This window comes from Pezoporus flaviventris, unplaced genomic scaffold (assembly GCF_033815535.1).
Source record: "Pezoporus flaviventris isolate CSIRO_AGI_PZ_B2104156 unplaced genomic scaffold, CSIRO_AGI_Pfla_v1 ptg000015l, whole genome shotgun sequence".
In the NCBI taxonomy this organism is placed as follows: domain Eukaryota; kingdom Metazoa; phylum Chordata; class Aves; order Psittaciformes; family Psittacidae; genus Pezoporus; species Pezoporus flaviventris.
Window position 1 is genome coordinate 4756645 of NW_026892563.1, and position 19912 is coordinate 4776556.

A 19912-nucleotide genomic window follows, 5' to 3' on the forward strand; every position below is an offset into this window, starting at 1 on the left:
CAACAGCTGCGTTAACCGACGGAAGGACTGAGGGGCAATTAAAATGAATTGGCAAAAATATATCTTCCTAATTTACTCCAATTTGTTATTTATGCTAACATTGTATGGCTTCTATGGTGACACTAAACAGAATGGACCTAATAATGGCAATTAACATAAAAATATAATGGCTAATCAAATTGACAGCAACTGTTTCTCATCATCTCGACACACAATACATTATCAAAACAAACTATTATGAAGGAGGTAATTTCAGTGTTCTATTCAACCTGCTTCATGTGTGCAGTCAGGGAGATGTGTACCAGCAATTACAGCTGAATCTAAAAAACTAAACAAATAACTTAATCGCTGTCGTCCTTTTTTCTTCTTCAGGAAGCAGTAATCAGGATTTACTAAAAATAACTGGTGTATAATAGTATAATGATGATGCATATCATAGAATAGCTAATAAGGAGTAAAATAAGCCTCTGTGTCTTTTTTTAAAATAGGTTCACATGAAGTGGAAAAAAGTACAGTGTTAAAATACATAAAAAATAACTAAGCAGTAGTAATAGTTGTCAAATGTCTCAACATGAGTCGCTTAATAGTTACAGATACTTTATAACATGTCAGTGGAAGTGTAAAATTAGCTGAATTTAGTAACAAACCTTGGCTTGATTGGTTGGAAGAGTGAAAAGCTAAGTTAAAGCAGAATTCCAGTAAGCAGAAATAGTTTGCCAGCTGCTCTTCCACTGCATTCTCAGGATCGTTCTTTGTGTACTGAGTCACAGTTTCAGGTTGGTCTAACCACATTCTTCCTTGGTCTTATAGTGCATCAGGAAAATCTTCAAGAATTTGTACATACCAACGTGTACTAAATGTATTCAAATTGATGCTGCTTCCATGTTTGATGCTGTTATGGTTGTCTCATTCTTAACTAAGATTTTTATAACGCACAACTCTTCAAACCATTGTTGGCCAGTATTTGTACTTCGGTATCTTAAACAGCAGGAATTGGAATGTTTTACTGAACAAAAATGCAGGAAAATTAACTTGAAAGGGTTTAGTTGTAGTATGGGCAAGATGGATCTCGTGTCTATTCAAGCAATCTTCTAGTGCACGGAATGGCAAGTGACACAAATGCATACAGGCATGTACTTTTGAACTAGAGGAATAGCACAGAGGCTTGACATCCTGACATTCAGAGCATTTAACTGAATATCATATTCCACATATACACACCTGCAGATTTTTTAACTAAATGTGTGATTACTAAACAGGCAGTAGCCTTCACAGATGTGTAGAGCAAGGTGATGGCATAGCTGTAAAGGTATATATGCACCTGTTCTTATTTGAATGGCAAGTTCACAATTTATGTAACCACAGCTGTGTGTGTGTGTGGGAAGGGAGTAAATACAGCCAAACACCTGTATTCATCAAAAATATACATTAGTTCTTCTTTTTTGAGATAATTGCATTGTATGGTATATTAAAGCACTGAAGTTACTCCTTTGTCCCATCATTCTTACGACTTACATTTTGTTGCTAAAGCATCATTATGATGCGTGTATCTATAAGAATGGATAAACACAATTTATGTTTCTGTGAGAACTTGTAAGTTTAGTATGATTTAGATAAAAAAGTCTGGTGTAAATTGTGATAAGAAGTAGCAATACAGTAAAGAGATTTTGTGGTGTAATAATAACAGTCATAGTTCTAAAATCTGACATGAATAGAACAAATAAACAGGATAAAAAATAGGAACTAAGAAGATTCACCTTTTGATAGTGGACTTTGAAATGGGTGCAGCAGGCGCATTTTTGAGTTGGGTTTTTAATTGCTATCTTTTTACATTGCAGTATTCTGAAAAGGCCCTGTACACTCAGCTCTGCTTTTACCGATATATTTTTGATGTGGAGTATGCAATGGATAAAGTGATTACTGAAGATGATAAAGGTAAGTTTAAAATTTTAATTAATTAACATAGCTTAATAGCAGTGTGCGTGCCAGAAACTAGACCCCCCTATTTGTAGTCTTCAAATCTGAACTACGGAGCTGTAATCTAAAATACAAACTAGAATAAAGTATGAATTCAGGCATCCCCTGTGAGAGGAATGTGTTATGTTGGAGTTAACCACTTTAAGAATATCTTGTATGTCTCTCTTTTTCTTTAGAAGCAACTGCGCTTTGGAAAAAGTGCTTTTCTTGCATGTTACACCATTAGAAAAATCTCTTTGCTTGACGTTTGAAGGACACGTCAGCTTCAGTAAATAGATTAATTAAAATATATGTATACAAAATTAAAATTTACATTCAGCTGCTAGTATTAAGAGACACTTTTTATCAGGGACAAAATGATAGCACAAGAAAAGCAGTAGTGCTAATTGTCTACAAAGTTCTCTTAAATACACAGATTAAGCTAATGTAGGAAGATTATTTTTTTTCTTCTCTTGATTACCATAACATTTCTGAACTAAAACATTTCCAAGCTGTAATGGATCCACAGGTTCTGTGCAGCTAGGTGATTTTCAAGCTGACAGAAGAATATTTCTGAAGGTGGGCTAATGTGTAGAATTCTGAATAAAGCTGTGTTTGGGTCCTACTTGTTGAAGTGCATTGTCCACAGAGAGCACTTCCACTGCACCCTCTGTGCAGTGCTGGTGGTGTCTGTAAAGAAAACGTGCTGCAGCTGGAGACTACTACCACTACTTTAATAGCTGCTCAGCTGTGGCTGTCTTCCCTACTCCTGCCTTGCGTCACAAGATAGGTTCCTGCGTGATGGAAAGAGACTAAACAAAATTCAGTCTTTCTAAATATTGTCCAAATCAAAGTAGTGTAACACTGTAGCTAAAAAAATGCTCAAATGAATGAACAGTCTGTTTTGGGCCTATTGTGCTTCCTTTTGGGGTTCTCATTTCCTTTCCTAATGCCTCTAAGATAGTGAATTCATTCTGATGCTTGCATTTCAGAATGTCTTTGTACCTCCAAATAAGGTCACACTGTATAACCAGTGTGATCTCCAGTCTGATACAATTAGACCTCCAGGTTAATACAATTTTGGAAATGTGCTGGTGGTGGATGCTACTGCAAGCTGAAACCAAATTACTTCATGTGTAGATCTCTTGCCTAATGCAAGAACAAAAGAGTACAAGAGACTTCATGGATGATCACATCCAATCCCCTGCTACTGCAGACCACATCATCTTAAAGGATTGAAAGTTTATGGCACTTAATTTTGAAACCTGTGTGTGGTTCTTCCTTTTTCCCTGCTGTTCAAAATCTGTTTCAGACCCTTGATCTGTGATGACTGAAAATTCACCAGAATTTTTCCATTCTGACTTGTTTGTGGCTGGTTAATGTCCATTCCTTAAATGTTTGTTTGTTTCCCTTCCTTGATATTCTCTATTATGCTTTTGGGAACAGTGGTAACATCTCTATTTTGTTTTAAACTAAGACAGAGAAACTCTTGGCTTTCTTTAGGAAGAATTGGTCTTTGATGCATGATCCTTACTCTTAGCATTTCTGTATGCTATATTTTCTAGGTTGAATTAATCTTTCAGGATGAGAAACTGCAAATACTTGGTATTTTAGCTGGTATCTATCCAGCATCTTGTACACTGGATCTGTATGTTTGCTGGAAGTACCTCTGCTGATGTTTTCTGGAGTCACCTGTGCCCTGTTCATAGCTGTTCATATTATTAACTTGTAGTTAAGTAATTAGAGAAATCCTGAGACTTGAGGGATTTGGGTTTGCTTTTTTTCTCCCATCATTTCAGAATCATGAGTTCGTATCTCAAGTTCATGGCATTTTGGTTTACTTTGATTTTCCTGGTTTCAGTCATTTTGGCCTGCTTAATCTCATTTAGAATTTTGTTATTCAAGGTTAGTATCTCTAAAAAAAGTAGTATGGTGGCTTCTGCCTTCACATAATTTCACACCTTCTGCCTTAATCGAAAAATATTTGTTGGACCCTCATCACTAACTGGAGAAAGTTCAATAAAATTGGTTTCCAGAGTAATTGTCAAGGAATTGAAAGAACTCTCCTAGGAACTTCTGTTCTCTTGGACAGTTTACCTTTCATCATGGTGTATTTTTTTTTTTCTTAGCTATTTGAAAGTTTTTGTATATTCTTCAGCCAGCCAATGATTTCAGTCTTGGTGCCACAGCAGGTGTTAAGGAATTAAGGCAAGACAAGTTAGATCTGTTAGTTTACCATTTAAATTCAGTTCTCTTCAAAGAGACTAACTAGGTGAGGTAAACCTATGTACAGTTCTGTCCCATTTTTTAGATATCTTCTGGGAGGAAGACATCTTTGTATTGCTCTAAAACACAACCAGAACTTGAGAATAATTGCCTATTGCTATTTTGGTCACCTTTTTATTTTATAGATGCCAGTGTTCTATTTTCTAGTAATGCATATTCTTGATTTGATACACTTGATGTAAAACTCTGTAGGACTGAAATAATTTTTATATGCTAATTTTGTTTTATTTCTGAAAAGGAAATTTAATCAAATCCCCCTCATAATGTGAAGTGAGTGTTTATTTTCCCTTGAAAGCCAAGAAAAAGATTATTTCCATGCCATCGTTCACAAGCCATTCTGTCTGTGACCTGTGATCAGCATCCTTGCTTTTATAAAAAATGGTGGCAAGTTTTAATGTATGTGTTGTACGTCTTTGGTATTTTCAGTCTTCCCTTTATTTTTTATGTGACTAGAACACTTATTCACTGTTGTTTTGATTTTGGTTTGGGGAGGATTTTTGCTTTGTTTTGGAATGTTCTGAGCCTAAATTGCATAGACTTTTGTCAAATCTACCTTTTATTGCCATTTTTCCTGTATTTTTAAAGGCTAGTTCTTCTTTCTTGTATATTCTGTTTATTCTTAACAGCAGCTTTAGGTGTTATTCATCTTGGAGTGCTCTTCTGTAAACAGAAAGAATTTTCAATGGCTAGAGGTTCAAGATATAAATGTGGTTTCCATCGTAGCTTGAAAGAATTAATGTCTTCTGTCATTCAGAACCTTGAGATTTTGCTACTAATTCATTTGTATTTTCTGTACTTGCCTCTTCAAAATACAGAACCTTAATTATGAAACAGGTTTTGTTTGTTCAATTGTTTATATTGAAGGTCCATACTATTCATTGAAATAATAATTATGAAATCAGTGGGAGTTCCAAAAGACATCCAAGCTTCTCCCTTTTCCTGCAAGAGGATCAATACCATAGCCTGTGTCTTAAAGATAGGCTAAATTTAAAAATCCTCTGGTGGTGCAGGTTCTACAAACTTGTCAAGTTTTACAGCCGATTTTTTCTGGTGCTTCACTGTATCTGCTGTAGAGAGCTGCTCCTTGTATCTTAAGATGAATTTTGCTTTCTGAAGCTTATTCTGTGCACAGTGGGTGATAGACTATTCTCTCAGAGAGTTTTCCATATTTAAAACCTGTGTGCTATCTTCTAAGGCTCTTTCAACAACTAACCTGAATTATTTTCCACTTCTCTGCATGTTTGTGGGGGAGTTCTTTGATGGTTTGTTTTTTTTCCCTTTGTCTTGTTTGTTTGTGTATAAACCTCCAGTAAGTCAGGTCTGCTGCTGTGGAATACAGGAGAAGGATTAACATGTTTTGCAGACAGTCCTTCTGGTTATTTATACCAGTATGGTGTTTACAGCATTTGCAACAGCATCGTTCACTCATTTTTCATTTGTGATCTGCTGTAATCATTACATATTGTTGTTGGTCACTCTTTTCCCTGTAAGAATCAAAAATAAGCTGATTGGTCTACATGATGTTTTCTTGTTTCAGTGACTGCAGAAATTGTCAATTGTACCATCCGGAAATACCTGGATTATATAGTTACAGGTCTTTAATGCTATTACTAATAGTAGCATTTATCCTTCAAATAGATGTTTCCATTCATCTGGAAGTTTAAGGTCTGTTATGATGATACGGTTTAATATGTTAACATTGTGATACAGTGTAAAGTTCTTAGTCGTCATACTACGCAAAGTGAAATTCTGAAATTCCTTTGCTGCCTTTCTAAATTAGAAACTGTTGCACAGTTAGTATTGGGTCAGAAAACAGTTTAAGTTTCAGTATCCCTGTGCCACACCCCCTAATTTACAGATATGAATAACACCGTAAGAGCTGTTTGGTTTGAACTGTTTTTTACACCAGGAAAGGAAAAAAGGCTCCATTGTGACTAGCAACTTACTCAAAACATTTTCAGCACTTTCTTACACTTGTTTTTTCAGAGCTAGGTTTTGATTTTATTTAGACATTACTGCTTAGGTGAACATTAAGGAGTAGCAGGAGTGGAGAGTTACGTCTTTAAAAAAGAAGAGAGATGGACCCCACATAAAGTCAATACAACTGCTCTGCCTCACATAGATGTCTCTACAGAGAGATGCCAGTAGTAGATGCCAGTTCAGTTCTTCCTGCTGGCATCAAGTAGAAGACAAGGGTGCTATAGTCTTTTTATTCACAATGACTGCAGCATTATTCTGAAAGCATTAATAATATCACTGAGGTTGTTTATGGCACTGCCACTCTTCCATGCAAGCACCAGAAGTTCCTAGTTTACTCTATGGATTATTAAAGTGCAAAATTATGTTGGGAAAAACTAAACTTTTCTAGGCTGTTAGATCTAAACATAAAAAAATAAAATTCAGCTCTGAATATTTGTGTGAATCCCATCATTTCAGTGCTGGATGTTTTTCCCCAGTATGGTCATAACTTGGTGTGCCAAGTAGCAGGTTGGAGTGATTTTGTTGTTGGTTTGGGGTTTTTTCAACAGAAATTTTTTCGTAACTCTCTGAAAGAAGGTATAATCGGGAGGTTGGCAGGGCTGCTTGTCAGTGTGGTTTAATGTATGTGTTCCTGATGGTGGTGAGACTGAAGGAGACACACAAACTGCAATTAGGGTTGAAAGGATGGGCCTGAGCAAGGAGATATCCCTAGGCTGAGATCAGTGTGGAGGGTCAGTCAGATAACGGGAGGAGTACAGGTGTGAGATGGAGCTGGAAGGATTGTATTGAATGTGAAACTAATGTAATGAAGTGGAGACTTCTGGCATCAGAACAATTTGCCACTTTTTTATCATATACAGGCTACAACTTGTTGCAGTAAATAAAGGGATCTAGTTATCTACATGCATTTTTCAGAGGAAGATAAGGAGAAATCATATGAATAACCTATGTGCATATGTGTATGTGCATTTATTTTTAAGATGGCAACAGATGAAACTCAGCATATCTCTTTCCAGAGAGTACAGGTCAATAAACAAAGCATTTCTGTTTGTCACATCTCCAGCCATTATCACTGAGCTGACTTCAGCTCACTATAGTGATCTTTACATCCAAGCAAACAAATGCTCTTCTGCACATTTGCTGTCAAGTACTTTGTCTTCCAATCATGTTGTTTTGAAGAGATTGTAAAATAATAATTTCCAAGAATTTAATCTTAGAGCATATATTCAAAAGCACTTGTTCATTTTTCCTTAACGTGTTGTTTTGAAGAGGAAGATTTCTGAACATTTTTACTTTTTTTTAATTAGTCACCGTTTCTTGAGTATTTTTAAATCTTACTAACTTTTTTGAAAGCAAAAATTATTGAAAAGTGTTTACTTTAGGTTTGTTGGCCCTTTTGAAGTAATGCATAAACAGCTGATCTTTAAATCTTAGGTTATCCTCCAATAATGATCGCAACTTCTTTTATTGCCAGTTGGATATTTTTAACATTAGAAGTGTAATTTTTTTCTCCATTTTATTTCTGCTCATGTGGTCTTTTAGTTAAACCTACAAAATCTAAATAAATCCCATTGCACTGTACATTTCTATAACCCTTTCTCTGGGCAGGCTTACGGAGTGTGACACCTCTCGAAGTTACATATTGTTATTTCTTCAGCTTGTGAATGAAATAAATGGAAAAATGAGTTAAAACTGTTACGTCTACAATGTGGAAAATCTGTGGCTTGACAGCAATGCATTTACTGTGGATTGTACAGCTAATAAAATGATTTTTATTAATGAAGATTTTTCTATTGCATATTGTAATGTTGCAGGTGGGATGAATCATAGAATGGTTTGGGTTGGAAGGGACCTTAAACATCATAAAATTCCAAGCCCCTTGCCGTGGGCAGGGACACCTTCCACTAGACCAGTTTGCCCAAAGCCCCATCCAACCTGTCCTTGAACACTGCCAGGGATGGGACAGCCACAGTTTCTCTGGACAACCTGCTCGCTCTAGTGTCTTACCACCCTCACAGTGAAGAATTGTTTCCTAATTTCTAATCTAACTCTACCCTCTTTCAGCGTAAAGCCATTCCCCCTTGTCCTGTCACTACATGCCCTTGTATAAAGTCCCTCTGCAGCTTTCTTGTAGGTAACTTGAATTCTCCCAATGTGCAGCAGAATTTTTGTAGTGCAGTGCTGAACTACTAATACTGTTTCTCCAGTCAAAGCAGAGGAACACAGACAAGTAACTGAAAGGCATCCTAATGTACAAATATGCAACCTAAGGCTTTACCATGGTTAATTACCTTTTTATCTTATCCTGTGGTAATCTGTGGTTCTGTCATATCCCTCTTTTATTTATCCTCCTAAAACCCTTGTAAAGTCTGAGTATGTTGCTACTCTCTTTTCACACCTGTTTTTCAGTGAAGCATATCTTCTCATTTGCGTTTCAGGACTTTTTTTGCTACTTAAATGTATAGATACATGCCAACTTATTACAACCCATTCAATAGTGTAGTCTGTATAATGTCTTCTACCTTCTTTATCAGTTCTTTAGTGAGTTTCTCTAACAAAAAATACTTTTAGAGGTCTTTTTTCTTCACTATTTCTTTTTTATCTGCAACTCTGACATTTTTCATACAGACACATTGTATTTCTGGTTTCATATCAATTAATAAAGTTTGTGTTTGTTTTTTGATGGGGGCAGTTTTGTTGTTGTTAAGTGGAAGTCAGAAGTGACAAGGTGTCTTCTAATGATCACTGCTTCTCACAGCAGTAAGCTCTTTTTTCTAGTGGAAAGTGCAAGACTAGCATGTTTTCCCTTTTAGAAGACCTTTAAGTTTAATGGATCTGGCAGTGTACGCAAAAAAAAAAACAACAAACCAAAATCCTGTCTTTTAGCTAGCTACCACAATTCTGACATTGATGCTAATTTTTTTATTATTATTTTAGTAGAAATTGGAAATAGATAAACAGTTTAACTCTGTATAATCCATTCAGTATATACGTGCCTAGACATCAGAAGGATAATGTAAAGCTAAGGCTTTTAAGAGATTTTTTAAAAGATACAATTATCTGTATGATTTTTAAATCACATAAGAAATATATTTTAGAACTTGCCAGTGATGGCTCATAATCACTTTGATATTTTGAGGAAAATGGTAGCTTTAAACAGATGATACAGAATTTATTTTTAAAAATGTATTGTGCTTATACAGTTGATGGCTTTTATTTCCATAATGTTTTTTACTACATAATTATACATCTTAATTACGTAATTACCGTCATAATTATTATGTAATTACATGTAGTTCCACTAATTACAAAATCAGGAAGTGTAATTATCTACTAAAAACTTTCTGAAATCTTATTTGTTCGCTAGAGATTATTTAAAAGACCAGTGACCTACTGAAGATGGTGTACAGTGTTGTACATAATACCAGTTCTCTTTTTCCCTTTCTTCATGGCCAGTCCAGCTTAAGAAGGTTATGAGAGGACTTTCAGGTCTTTAATTATGATTTCCCTTAAAATTAGGTTGGAAACCTTGACTGTATTGCCTGCGCATTTGGAGCCTCTTAATTTTTGTCATTGATACCTTAACATCTTTCAATTTAAATATTCTCTAGCTGAACTTACATAAAGTTGCACTGTTCCAGTTAACACCTTTGTAGGTTTATTACTTGTATTTTGATCAAGGGTATCTGGTTCGGGTATCTGATGTCAGCTATAAATACGTTTGTAAAAGCATTGCTTACAGCCATATATACATGGAATGAATCCTTGACTCCACAAAAGATAGGGGGACTGGAGCTGATTTCTCATAGGCCAAATATTTATTTTATTGACTAAAATGGCTTTTTAAAGTGTGTTTTCCTGTATCAATCTACAGTCATGTCTGTGTGCTGATTCATTACTTATTGTCGCACATACTTGGTTATAGATTTGTCTAAACTGTGCAGTATGAAACCAAAAATGGTTTACTGCAGGTTAGAGAAAATTAATATTCAGGACAATTTATGGCTCTGTTGCCCTGATATTTTACTAAAACTGGGCAGATAGAAACTCTGTTTGCTGTGTATTAAATAAGTCATGTGATACCTTTGATAGTATTGTGAAGTGTTAGATTTAGTGATTTAATTCTGTAAAATCATGATGTATCAAAATGACATCAGAAATACAAAGCTTTCTCTTGCACTCATTGTGACAACAAGCATGCATTTATTATGTGACAGTGTTAAAGCAAGCTACCAAGGAGAAGATACTTTGAGGAACAGAAAACAGTGTTCATGTGAAAGGGATGCTGTAAAAAAGTAAACAATCACAATTTGTGATACTAATATAAAGGAAGAAAATTGTAATCTCTGTGTAATTTCAGAAGGGAAATGGTGAAATAGAAATATGAAGTAAATGGGTTACTGGAATATTGACATTTCTGTGGAGTGCTTCAAGACTTAATGCTGTGTTGCACATGTATTAGTGCCTAATTTTTCTGTGTTTATTACATAAGGCAACTGTTCTACTGTGTACTTGCCAAAAGCTATTTTAAGCTCCCAGATTTGGCCTGACTCCATGGGTGATAGGAATCTCTTATTTTTTTGATGTTAAATGTACTTACCTCAACCCGTACCTGCTAGGCATATGAGCCCTAAGAATTTGTCTCCAAAGCGGTTTGAAATATATTGACCTTTAGAAGAAACAGCATCATTATTCGTGAAGACAGGTTGTGAAAATTGGGGGGGGGGGGGGGGGGAGACAGGGGGGACGACGACAGTATTTAAATTAATACTGCAAATGAAATTATTTTAATTACTATATTTACTGAAGTGGTGGTACTGCATGGGAGACATTTGTTTTTAAGTATCTTTCTGTATCCTTTAACAAACAAAGGATTTATATCAAATAGATCAAGAAAATACAGTTACGCTCTGTTCCATAAGAAATAGATGGAGATAAATTCTTCTCTTTATTAAGGACTAGAAGGTTGTGTAGTGAATGGCATAATAGAAAATACTTGGTTTATTCCATAGGGGACACAAAAATGGTCCATCATATACATATAAAAACATAGCTCAAGACAGAGAAGTGTCTAAATGCAGCTTCAATTTGGTTTATTAAATAAAAAAAACAACTTGCATTCATAAAGCAGTACTACATTTTTGTCATCTCTCCATCCATTTCAGTGATCATCTCTTCACAATAATCCAACCACCAAATTTCATCTTTCAGGCTAGTGTACGTCCACTGGCATTCTTTTGAGAACAAATGAGTCTTCCATGACAGGCCAAAATGTGGCTCAGCCTTGAAAAAAAAAAAACTTAGCATGATGTTCTTATGTCTTGGCTTGTCCCTCTTCTGTGAGGGGGCTTAGATGGATGAGAGAGGCGTGTGGTCAGGTTAGGGAGCTCTTTGTTTTTATGTAACAGAAATGAGTTTAGAAAAAGCTGATTCGATCCTGCCAGGATTACAACTGTTAAATGCATATCAGAATGTTTTCCTATCTTATATTATTTAACTCAGAATATAATAATGTAATTATTTTGACATGAAAACATTATGTACTGTGGTATTTCCACTCATCTTTAAATAGACATTTTTCACTCTGTGAGAGATGCATGCAGTAAGACAAAACAAAAAATGAATAAAAAGGAGTGAGTGACAGCTTAAGCTAGTTTATTTAGATGATAAAAACAAATAATATTTGACATTAATAGAATTTTACAGACTTGGAATTAACACATTTCGCTACTTATGGTATTGTTTCATAGTTCTGGTCTGTCAGTAGATGTTATGTAAACAGCCAGCAGAACATAACAGAAGCACATTTATCAGGTTAATATTTTTCTTAAAAATTGTGTCACATAGTCTTGGTGGAGGGCAAAGAAACATTAAAGGGAAATGTGGGGGGGGTTACTGTTCATAAATCATATACATGCGAATTCACCTTAAACTAGACTTTTTTTATTTTATTTTTTTAGAGCTGAGCCTCTAGTTTAAAGCATTCTTAACAAAAAATAGTAGTGAGTAACCAAAACAAATAATAGTTAACATACTTAGTAAGAGCATTAGCTACAATGCTTTTGAACAGTAATGGTAAACTATAGTAATCAAGACTTTGGTGTGGGAAGTTTATATTATTTCATACTCGAAATTTTGCATTATACAGAAATCAGTGGATTTGAAATTGGTTATCACGCATGCAATTTCATGATAACACATAATTAAATTGTTTCAAATATTGCTTAAATTTAGGAAGTCCAAAGTGTAGCTTCTTGGTTGGAAACGTCCATAATTTTGCAAAAGCAGCAGATGTTGGAACATAAAATGCATGCATTCAGTGAATCACAACTGTTCCAACTCTTCTAGTAGTTCCATGTAGAGAGGAAGAAATAAATAGAGGTTCTTATCCAGAGGTTTAGTTTTGGAAAGTCTGAATGAAAGTTTAAAAGCAATATTTCTGTTTTTTCCATTTCTGTTCTCCAAAGATTTATCAACTGCTTCACAGTTTAAGCCATATTTCAGATACAACAGTAATGCAAAAAGCCAGGAAGTTGACCTGGTTATGAGGACATGTAAAAGCAGTATTTTCTTGATGTTTTCCAGAAAACAGAGACTGATATTATTCAGAAACTACAGTGAAGTGTCTATGCCTTTTTGAACTTTTGAGTATGATCTGAAGTCTAAGCTTCATTTTAATTTTATTGTATTGCTGTGGCAAATTTTGAACATGAGAAATATTTAGTCAGGAGTTCTTATTTAGACAAAACAAGCATTTTGTTTCAGTATTTAGTCTATTAGCATATAAGCATGTTTTCTACCGAGTACCAGAAAGGATCCTTTTTGTCCTGTTATGGCGTTTAACAGTAGTGATTTGTGATTAGATGTATTCTCTGTCCTCTTAGTGCTGACCCATAGGGTGTAGGTAACCAAATATACCTTTTCTCAAGCTGTCCCTCCAGCAGCCTTTCATGGCTTTCCTGCCGTGAAAGCCCTAGGCCTGCCATTCGGTTAGCATCCTTCACCAATGTCGTGGTTTAAACCCAGCCAGACAGCTTGTTCACTCACTCCCCCCCTTCTTTCCCTCCCCCTACTCCTGGAGGGATGGAGAGGAGAATCAAAAAGAATGCAACTCCCACAGGTTGAGATAAGAACAGTCCAGTAACTAAGGTATAACACAAATCACTACTGCTACCACCAATAATAATAATAGCGATAAGAGAAATAACAGGGGAAGAGAATACAACACCTCGCCACCAGCCGACTGATAACGCACCTCCCCAGCCCGACCAAGCACCAACCCATACCTCCTCCAACCCTGCAGTCCTGGCCCTTCCGGCTCACTCTCAGTTACATCCTGGGCATGACGTGCTGTGATATGGAATACTTCTTTGGGTACTTTGGGACAGGTGTCCTGTCTCTGCTTCCCCCCAGCTTCCCCTCCTCCCTGGCGGAGCATGAGACTCACAAAGTCCTTGGCCAAACCAAACATCATTGTTACCAGCTCTGTTCCCAGGCTGAAAGTCAAAACACAGCACTGCACCAGCTACCAAGAAGGAGAAAAATGACTGCTACTGCTGAACCCAAGACAACTGAAAAAATAGGTGTGAGAGTAACAGTACACTCAGACTTTACAAAGGTTTTAGGAGGATAAAGAAAAGAAGAGTAAGATGTAACTACACATTGCCACAAATAAGATAAACAGGTAATTGCCATGGTAAAGCCTTAAGTTGCACATTCATACATTAGGATGCCTTTCAGTTACTTGTCTGTGTGCCTCTGCTCTGACTGTAGAAACAATATGAGTAGTTCAGCGCTGCACTTCAAAAATTCTGTTGCAGTTTGAGAGGATTTGAGTTGTTGAGGATTTTTTGTAACATGGCAATTACAAAGTAAACCTTTCTTTTTTGGGGGGGGGCAGGGGAAGGGTTATGGGCTTTAGTTACTTGTTAAGTCTTTGCTTTTTAAGAACAGGTTAAAGAACTTCCAGTTGTCACATCATAATCCATGGCATTAAGTTGGTACCGTAATCAAGAGCCCAATAATATATTAATACGAAAGTATCTTTTTATTAGGCTGTCATAGGGACTCACGTGGGGTGTCTTGTTGAAAAGGTTGTCTTTTATAAAGGAAAGGAGAAACGCCTATTCTGAATTACACAAGGAAAGAGCATTAGTGCAAAAGAAGAATAAAGACATGAAAGAACAAACCAGATGTATGATGTTAATTTGACAAAAAAACAATCCTAAAATTCACAGTATAGAAAATTTGGGTAAGAGTCATGAGAAATAGAAATGCTAAAGGATTTGGAGTGGTAAATGAAAGTCATTTGCAATACAGCTTGACAGTGAAATGGTTCATTTCAAAAAGTAGCCTTTATTTTTAAGGGTTGTTTGAACCCAGTGAGGTTAAAATTAGGTCCTGCATGTCTAGTAGGAGCTCCCCAAAGTAATATTGTACTTGTTATCTGTGAGTTTTTCTTGATTAGGGAAGTGTTTAACAAGATCTGTATGTATTGATGTATATATTACTGAAAACCATTGCAGAGTGGTCAGCAGAGCATTACATTGGCACTAGACATCTCTGAAAGAATTCCAGAGTTGGATTAGTTTGAAAACGGGATTCTATATCCTCCTGCTCTGGATGTGTAAAACAGGGGAGGAAAAAAGTCTCTGGAAAAGAATGTGGGGTTTTTTTCCTCTTTTAACCATAAAATGAGATTTGTGAGGAAATCTCTCTTTGCAAAAATCAGCAGTTTTACAGATGAAGTACATCCTTCTTGGGAAGTTTCTTCAGTAGCTGCACACTGATGTTTTTGAAATGTCTGGAGCAGGCCAGTACTTCCGTTGAATAGTACATTTTTGATGGCATTATGATAAACCATGGTTTTGCCATAGTTTAGATTGGTATATATACTTTGTTTTTAAAATAGTGTTCCTTTGCAGAGTATGAACTACAAACGGTATTCAGGAGAAAATGCTGTTGATCTTACGCAGGAAGTTTTACATTTAAGACTTCCCAACAGTGTGGGTGCTTTGTGTCACCAACTGGGCCTAGTTAAGTGAGGCCCAGGGAACGCCTGAAGGTCAAACAAACTTTTCATTGTAAAGCAAAGCTCTCTAGTGCAATATATCCCAATTATAAAGGTAATATAAATCACCTCAGTGACAGGCCTTTTATGCAGTAAGAACCCACCCTTAGCTTTTCAGCTGATATACGTTGCCTTTAAAAAAGAGAGTGAGGAAATGAGCAGCGACAAGCTCAGGAATGAGGGGGTACATGTAAAGGTTTTCCTCCCTCTCGAGGAAATGCATCTGATGTTTTGCTTTGATAGGTGCAAAGTGGGAAGAGGAGTAAACAGAAGATCCTTTATCTTTCCATGGGTAGGATTTTCTCCTCACCCGTAGATGATCCACCACTGGATATGCCTCCCAAAGTAGTGTGTATATGGTGATATTTGGGACAAAATTTGTCACTCATGCTACACATGCAACAGTGAGGTCCTAGAAGAGATGAGAGATGAGTGTTCCTAATGTATGAAATAGCTCAGAAAGCCAAAGAGTCACAGTTCAGTGAAGTGACCAAGAGACTATATATGTCTCCAGTCTGTACTGGCAGTGATGATATACTTCACTAAGTTCTTCTTGGTGCCAAGACTGTAAGAAGTGATGTTTTACATGAACACGAGAGAGGTGAGATACCAGTTCAGTCCTAGTAAGAGAATCACAGAATGGCTGAGGCAAGGAGACACCTCTGGAGATCTTCTAGTCCAACTCTCTGCTCAGAGCAGGGTCACCTACAGCAGGTTGCTCAGGGTTTCAGGTATTTCTATGGATGGAGACTGTCCAGTTTCTCTGATCAGCCTGTTCTGCCATTTGACCACCCTCACAGTAAAAAAGGAAGGTACTATGTTTACATGGAATTCCTTGTATTCCAGTTTATGCTTATTGCCTCTCGGTCTGTCACTGGACACGATGGAGATGAGCCTGAGGAACCCAGCACTCCAGATGTGTCTCTCCAGGGCTGAGCAAAGGAGAAGCATCACCTGCCTCAACCTGCTGGTGATGCTTTATCTAATGCAGCCCAGGGTGTGCTGGCCTTCTTTACTGTGAGGTATTGTTTCTAGTTCACATTCAGGTCATTATATAAGTACTTGAGTATATAGCTGCTGTGTGAACAGGGGTTCTGCTGTTCTTTTGCTGTCTACATAAAGCAAAGCAGGCATTCCACACCAAATATCACTAATGGAGAAAACTCCCAATGAAGGGATGCACTTCGTCTCCGCTGGCTTTGAGGTCTCAGAATTCAAGCATTTGTATGTGAATTTATCAGCCCGTGCTGCTTTGTATAGTTGGCAGAATTAGGCAGTTCCAGGGCATGGCTCAGCTAATCTCATCTATACTAGGCTGGTTTGGATCACATGTGAGAAATACTTCCTCTTTGCTTCATTGTTTATAAAGGAGATCCAGGGTGACTAGTTGAGATCTAGAAAGTAGCGTTACTAGAAAACTTACACCAGAGACATAGTCCATGAATTTGCCAGATGTGGAAAATGGTTACATGCAGTACTCCAGTCACTTCAAGGTTTTTCATCAAAGAATAAAAACTAAAGTCAAAGTAGTTTCTTTATCCTTCTCCAGTTACAACCTCTGTTAACTAAAACAAAGTGAAAAGAGCATGTTGCTCTGAAATAAACCACTTCTGCATCCCACAATAACCTATATTTCTAAAGTAGACATAGCCAGTTGTAAATACTTGGGGAAAGGCATCTAGTCATGAATGTTAACCATGAGGAGGCATTCCATAACTCCCACCAGTCCTTCAGAAAAGTCTGTCATGAGATCTGTAACGCAGCCTGTGAAAAATCACTTTCAGAACAGAGTTCTGGCTTCTGTCATGGGAGCAGGCTGTTTTATGGTTACCTGTACAGAAACAGAGGGTGTCATTCTTCTAAGTCCCTACGGTTTTTCAAAGGGACAAATCTAGAGACTAAACTTCTTGTATGGGGTCATTTGGAAATTAATTTACAGTCTTCAAGGTGAATAGTTATTATTTTATTAATAGGGGTTTTTTACATACAAAAGATTTTAGCAGTTAAAAGCCAAATCCGTCAACCTCTGCTTTTCCATATTCAGTAAATACAGGGATTTTGATAACTCCAGATGAAGTTATCCCAAGGAGGAGTTTAGTATTCTACAGATCATAGAACATAATCTTTCTTCTTTCTGCTTGAGTGTCAAGCATGAAAAGGGAAAAAATACATTTACAAAGTTGATTTAAGAATGCCATTTAAAATGTATTTCCTTTATAACAGAGCAGCCTCAAATAACCCATTATTTTACTTGTAGGCTCTTTTTAAGGAGTGTAGAAGACAAAAAGCACACACAGATTTGTAAGAGTATCAAGTTAGTACACTAAGATCAAAGGCTATCTCTGCACGAGGGACTTGCACATTCTCTTCCAGATCAGCTGCAACATCAAGGACACTAAAATCTGCAAAGCATTTTGTTTGCTATGTGTTCAGTCTCCTGTCATCTGCTAATGCAGTCTTTGTGAGAAAGTACTTAATGTTGTGGTACCTAAGTAGCCTGCATCCCTGTTTCACATCTGTTGTTCTGTGGAATACATATCTCCTGTGGTCCCTGTTCAAAATGGCTGACTTTTCAAAAATTGGAAGCGATCAGCAGACATCTTACCTAGGGAAGAAAGAAAGCAAATATATTGACCTCCGAGTAAAGGGACAGAGTACACCGTTGTGTCCTTGATGTAGTATTGGCAGCTGAGCCTGTGATCTCTCATTGTTTCAGAATGGCCTGTCTTACGTTCCGTTGAAGAGCAGGATAGAAGATACAAATTCTTCTAGATCACATGGGTAGGAGTCTTTGAAAAGAAAGAATTTGCTGCCCCCCTATGTCAGAATACCTGGAGGTGTGTGTTTTATCCACTTCTGTAGTGTCTTGTGATGAATAAGGAGGATTTGGGAGGAGAGCATGAGGGGAAACAGAAAAAGAAAAGCAAAGTTGCTTGAAAAAGGTTATGAAGTGTTTGGTTTTTCATTTTCTTTTGAAATTGGCCAACATGTTAGAACAGTGCATTTCTTAATGTGGCTGTACACTAGGTTAGAACAGCAGTGATCCTCTGAGGTGCTGAACCATGGTGGTTCTTTGTCTTGTCAACTGAGTTGGAAACTCAGTGTTTCAAATTATGGTGTTGCAAATTAAAGTTGGCAGGGAGTATTTTGTCATGTTTGTTTCATGAAAATACTGGACAACAGTTACTTGGTGGCTTTTCTTGTGCATTTTGTCAAGTATGACTAATTATTTCTTGTATTCCTTCATCTTTGATGAAGTCTAATTACATTAGGAACAGGTAACGTGAGTTTGCCAGTAGTGAGGGTTTTTTCTTATATTTGTGAAGGTGACTGTACTGAAATTGTTCCCTTGCAGTTAGCGTGCACAACTATGACAAGGGATAGTGTTGGTGGAGTATTTCAACTCCTGTTGTGTGACAGAGGAAACATATCCCTCGTTCAATGTGTGCTGTGGCAATTCTTGCAAATTGTTTGTGCTGTTAGCATACAGTGTTTGTAAGCCAGCACTTGTAACCAGCGGCTACTGGGAGATTGGATATTCCCAATCCCAGATACTAGTGGTAATGAACATCAGTTGACTGTAGCACCAACAACTTATGAAGATGGCTGTTTTCCAAGGGAGTTTGACTTTATAGTGTACAGAAGTTTTCTAGGAGAGAATAAGTACTTATTGATGGCCAGTCTGACAGGAAAAAATGGAAAAGTTGAAGTTTAAAAGGGGGAAAAAATAAAGTTGTTTTTTTTCTAAATTATATATTGGTAAAGCACATGAGTTTATCCAGGAAGAGCAGTATGTTGGCAGTTTTGTCTGTTTAATACATAGCTTGAAGGTGCATACACAGGTGCTGTGTACCTATAGATATATGCACCTCTGTGAACCTATAGATACAGGTCCCCTGCAAGCAAGTACTGCAATATTCGGATGATGTACTTTTAGAGGATGACATAGGACTGCTCTGCACGTGGTCTGAAATAATCCTGTGTTGGGCAGCCAGTCCAGAAATTAACCTAAGCAAACAAGTTCTGGGATATTTTTTCTGAAATTATGTATATTGCTACAAATTACACATTTGTTGTGCTCCTTACATTCAAACATTTAGTTTAAGGTGGGCAGAGGTTTATTAAATGTTTTTTGTTTCTCAGTATAGCATATTCCCTTTCCAGACAGAAAAGAAATACACTTCTTTTTCATCTTACCTTTTTTTCCCTGGTGCTTCAGAGATCTGTTTTGCCTCCTAATGCATAAAATATTGTGTGGGAAGCAGGTGAAGGTGAGTAAGGTTGAAAATGACAGTGAGTTAGATCTCAGACGTTTGTGACTGTCACAAATGCTCAAATTTAAAAAATGTCTTGTTGTAATGTTGGTATGTAGCTAACAGACTACACCTTAATTTGGGATAAAGCTAGCTATTATCAAATGCTTGAACAAAAGGTCTTGAGTAACTGTGCAAAGTGTTCATTAAATATAGATTTATCTTTTCTGTATTTCAAGCCTTTTTGGATTAAGTACCTCATGTGTGTCTTATGGTTTCATCATAAGCAAAATAAAGCAACGGTATTTAATTCTGGCCACATGCTTGATGCAAAACTAGATCACAAATGGCATTTTTATTCTGTTTA

General features: G+C 36.8%; 1 protein-coding gene across 2 annotated transcripts in view; it reads left to right on the plus strand.

Annotated features, from left to right (window-relative positions):
• The window catches only part of POLA1 (DNA polymerase alpha 1, catalytic subunit), a 202237-nt gene that overhangs the window by 159880 nt on the left and 22445 nt on the right, over positions 1-19912 (plus strand). For both annotated transcript variants that reach the window (XM_061453308.1, XM_061453307.1), the window contains exon 36: positions 1839-1935. In XM_061453308.1, the coding sequence (XP_061309292.1) occupies positions 1839-1935 (97 nt within the window). The remainder of the gene's footprint in view (positions 1-1838; positions 1936-19912) is intronic.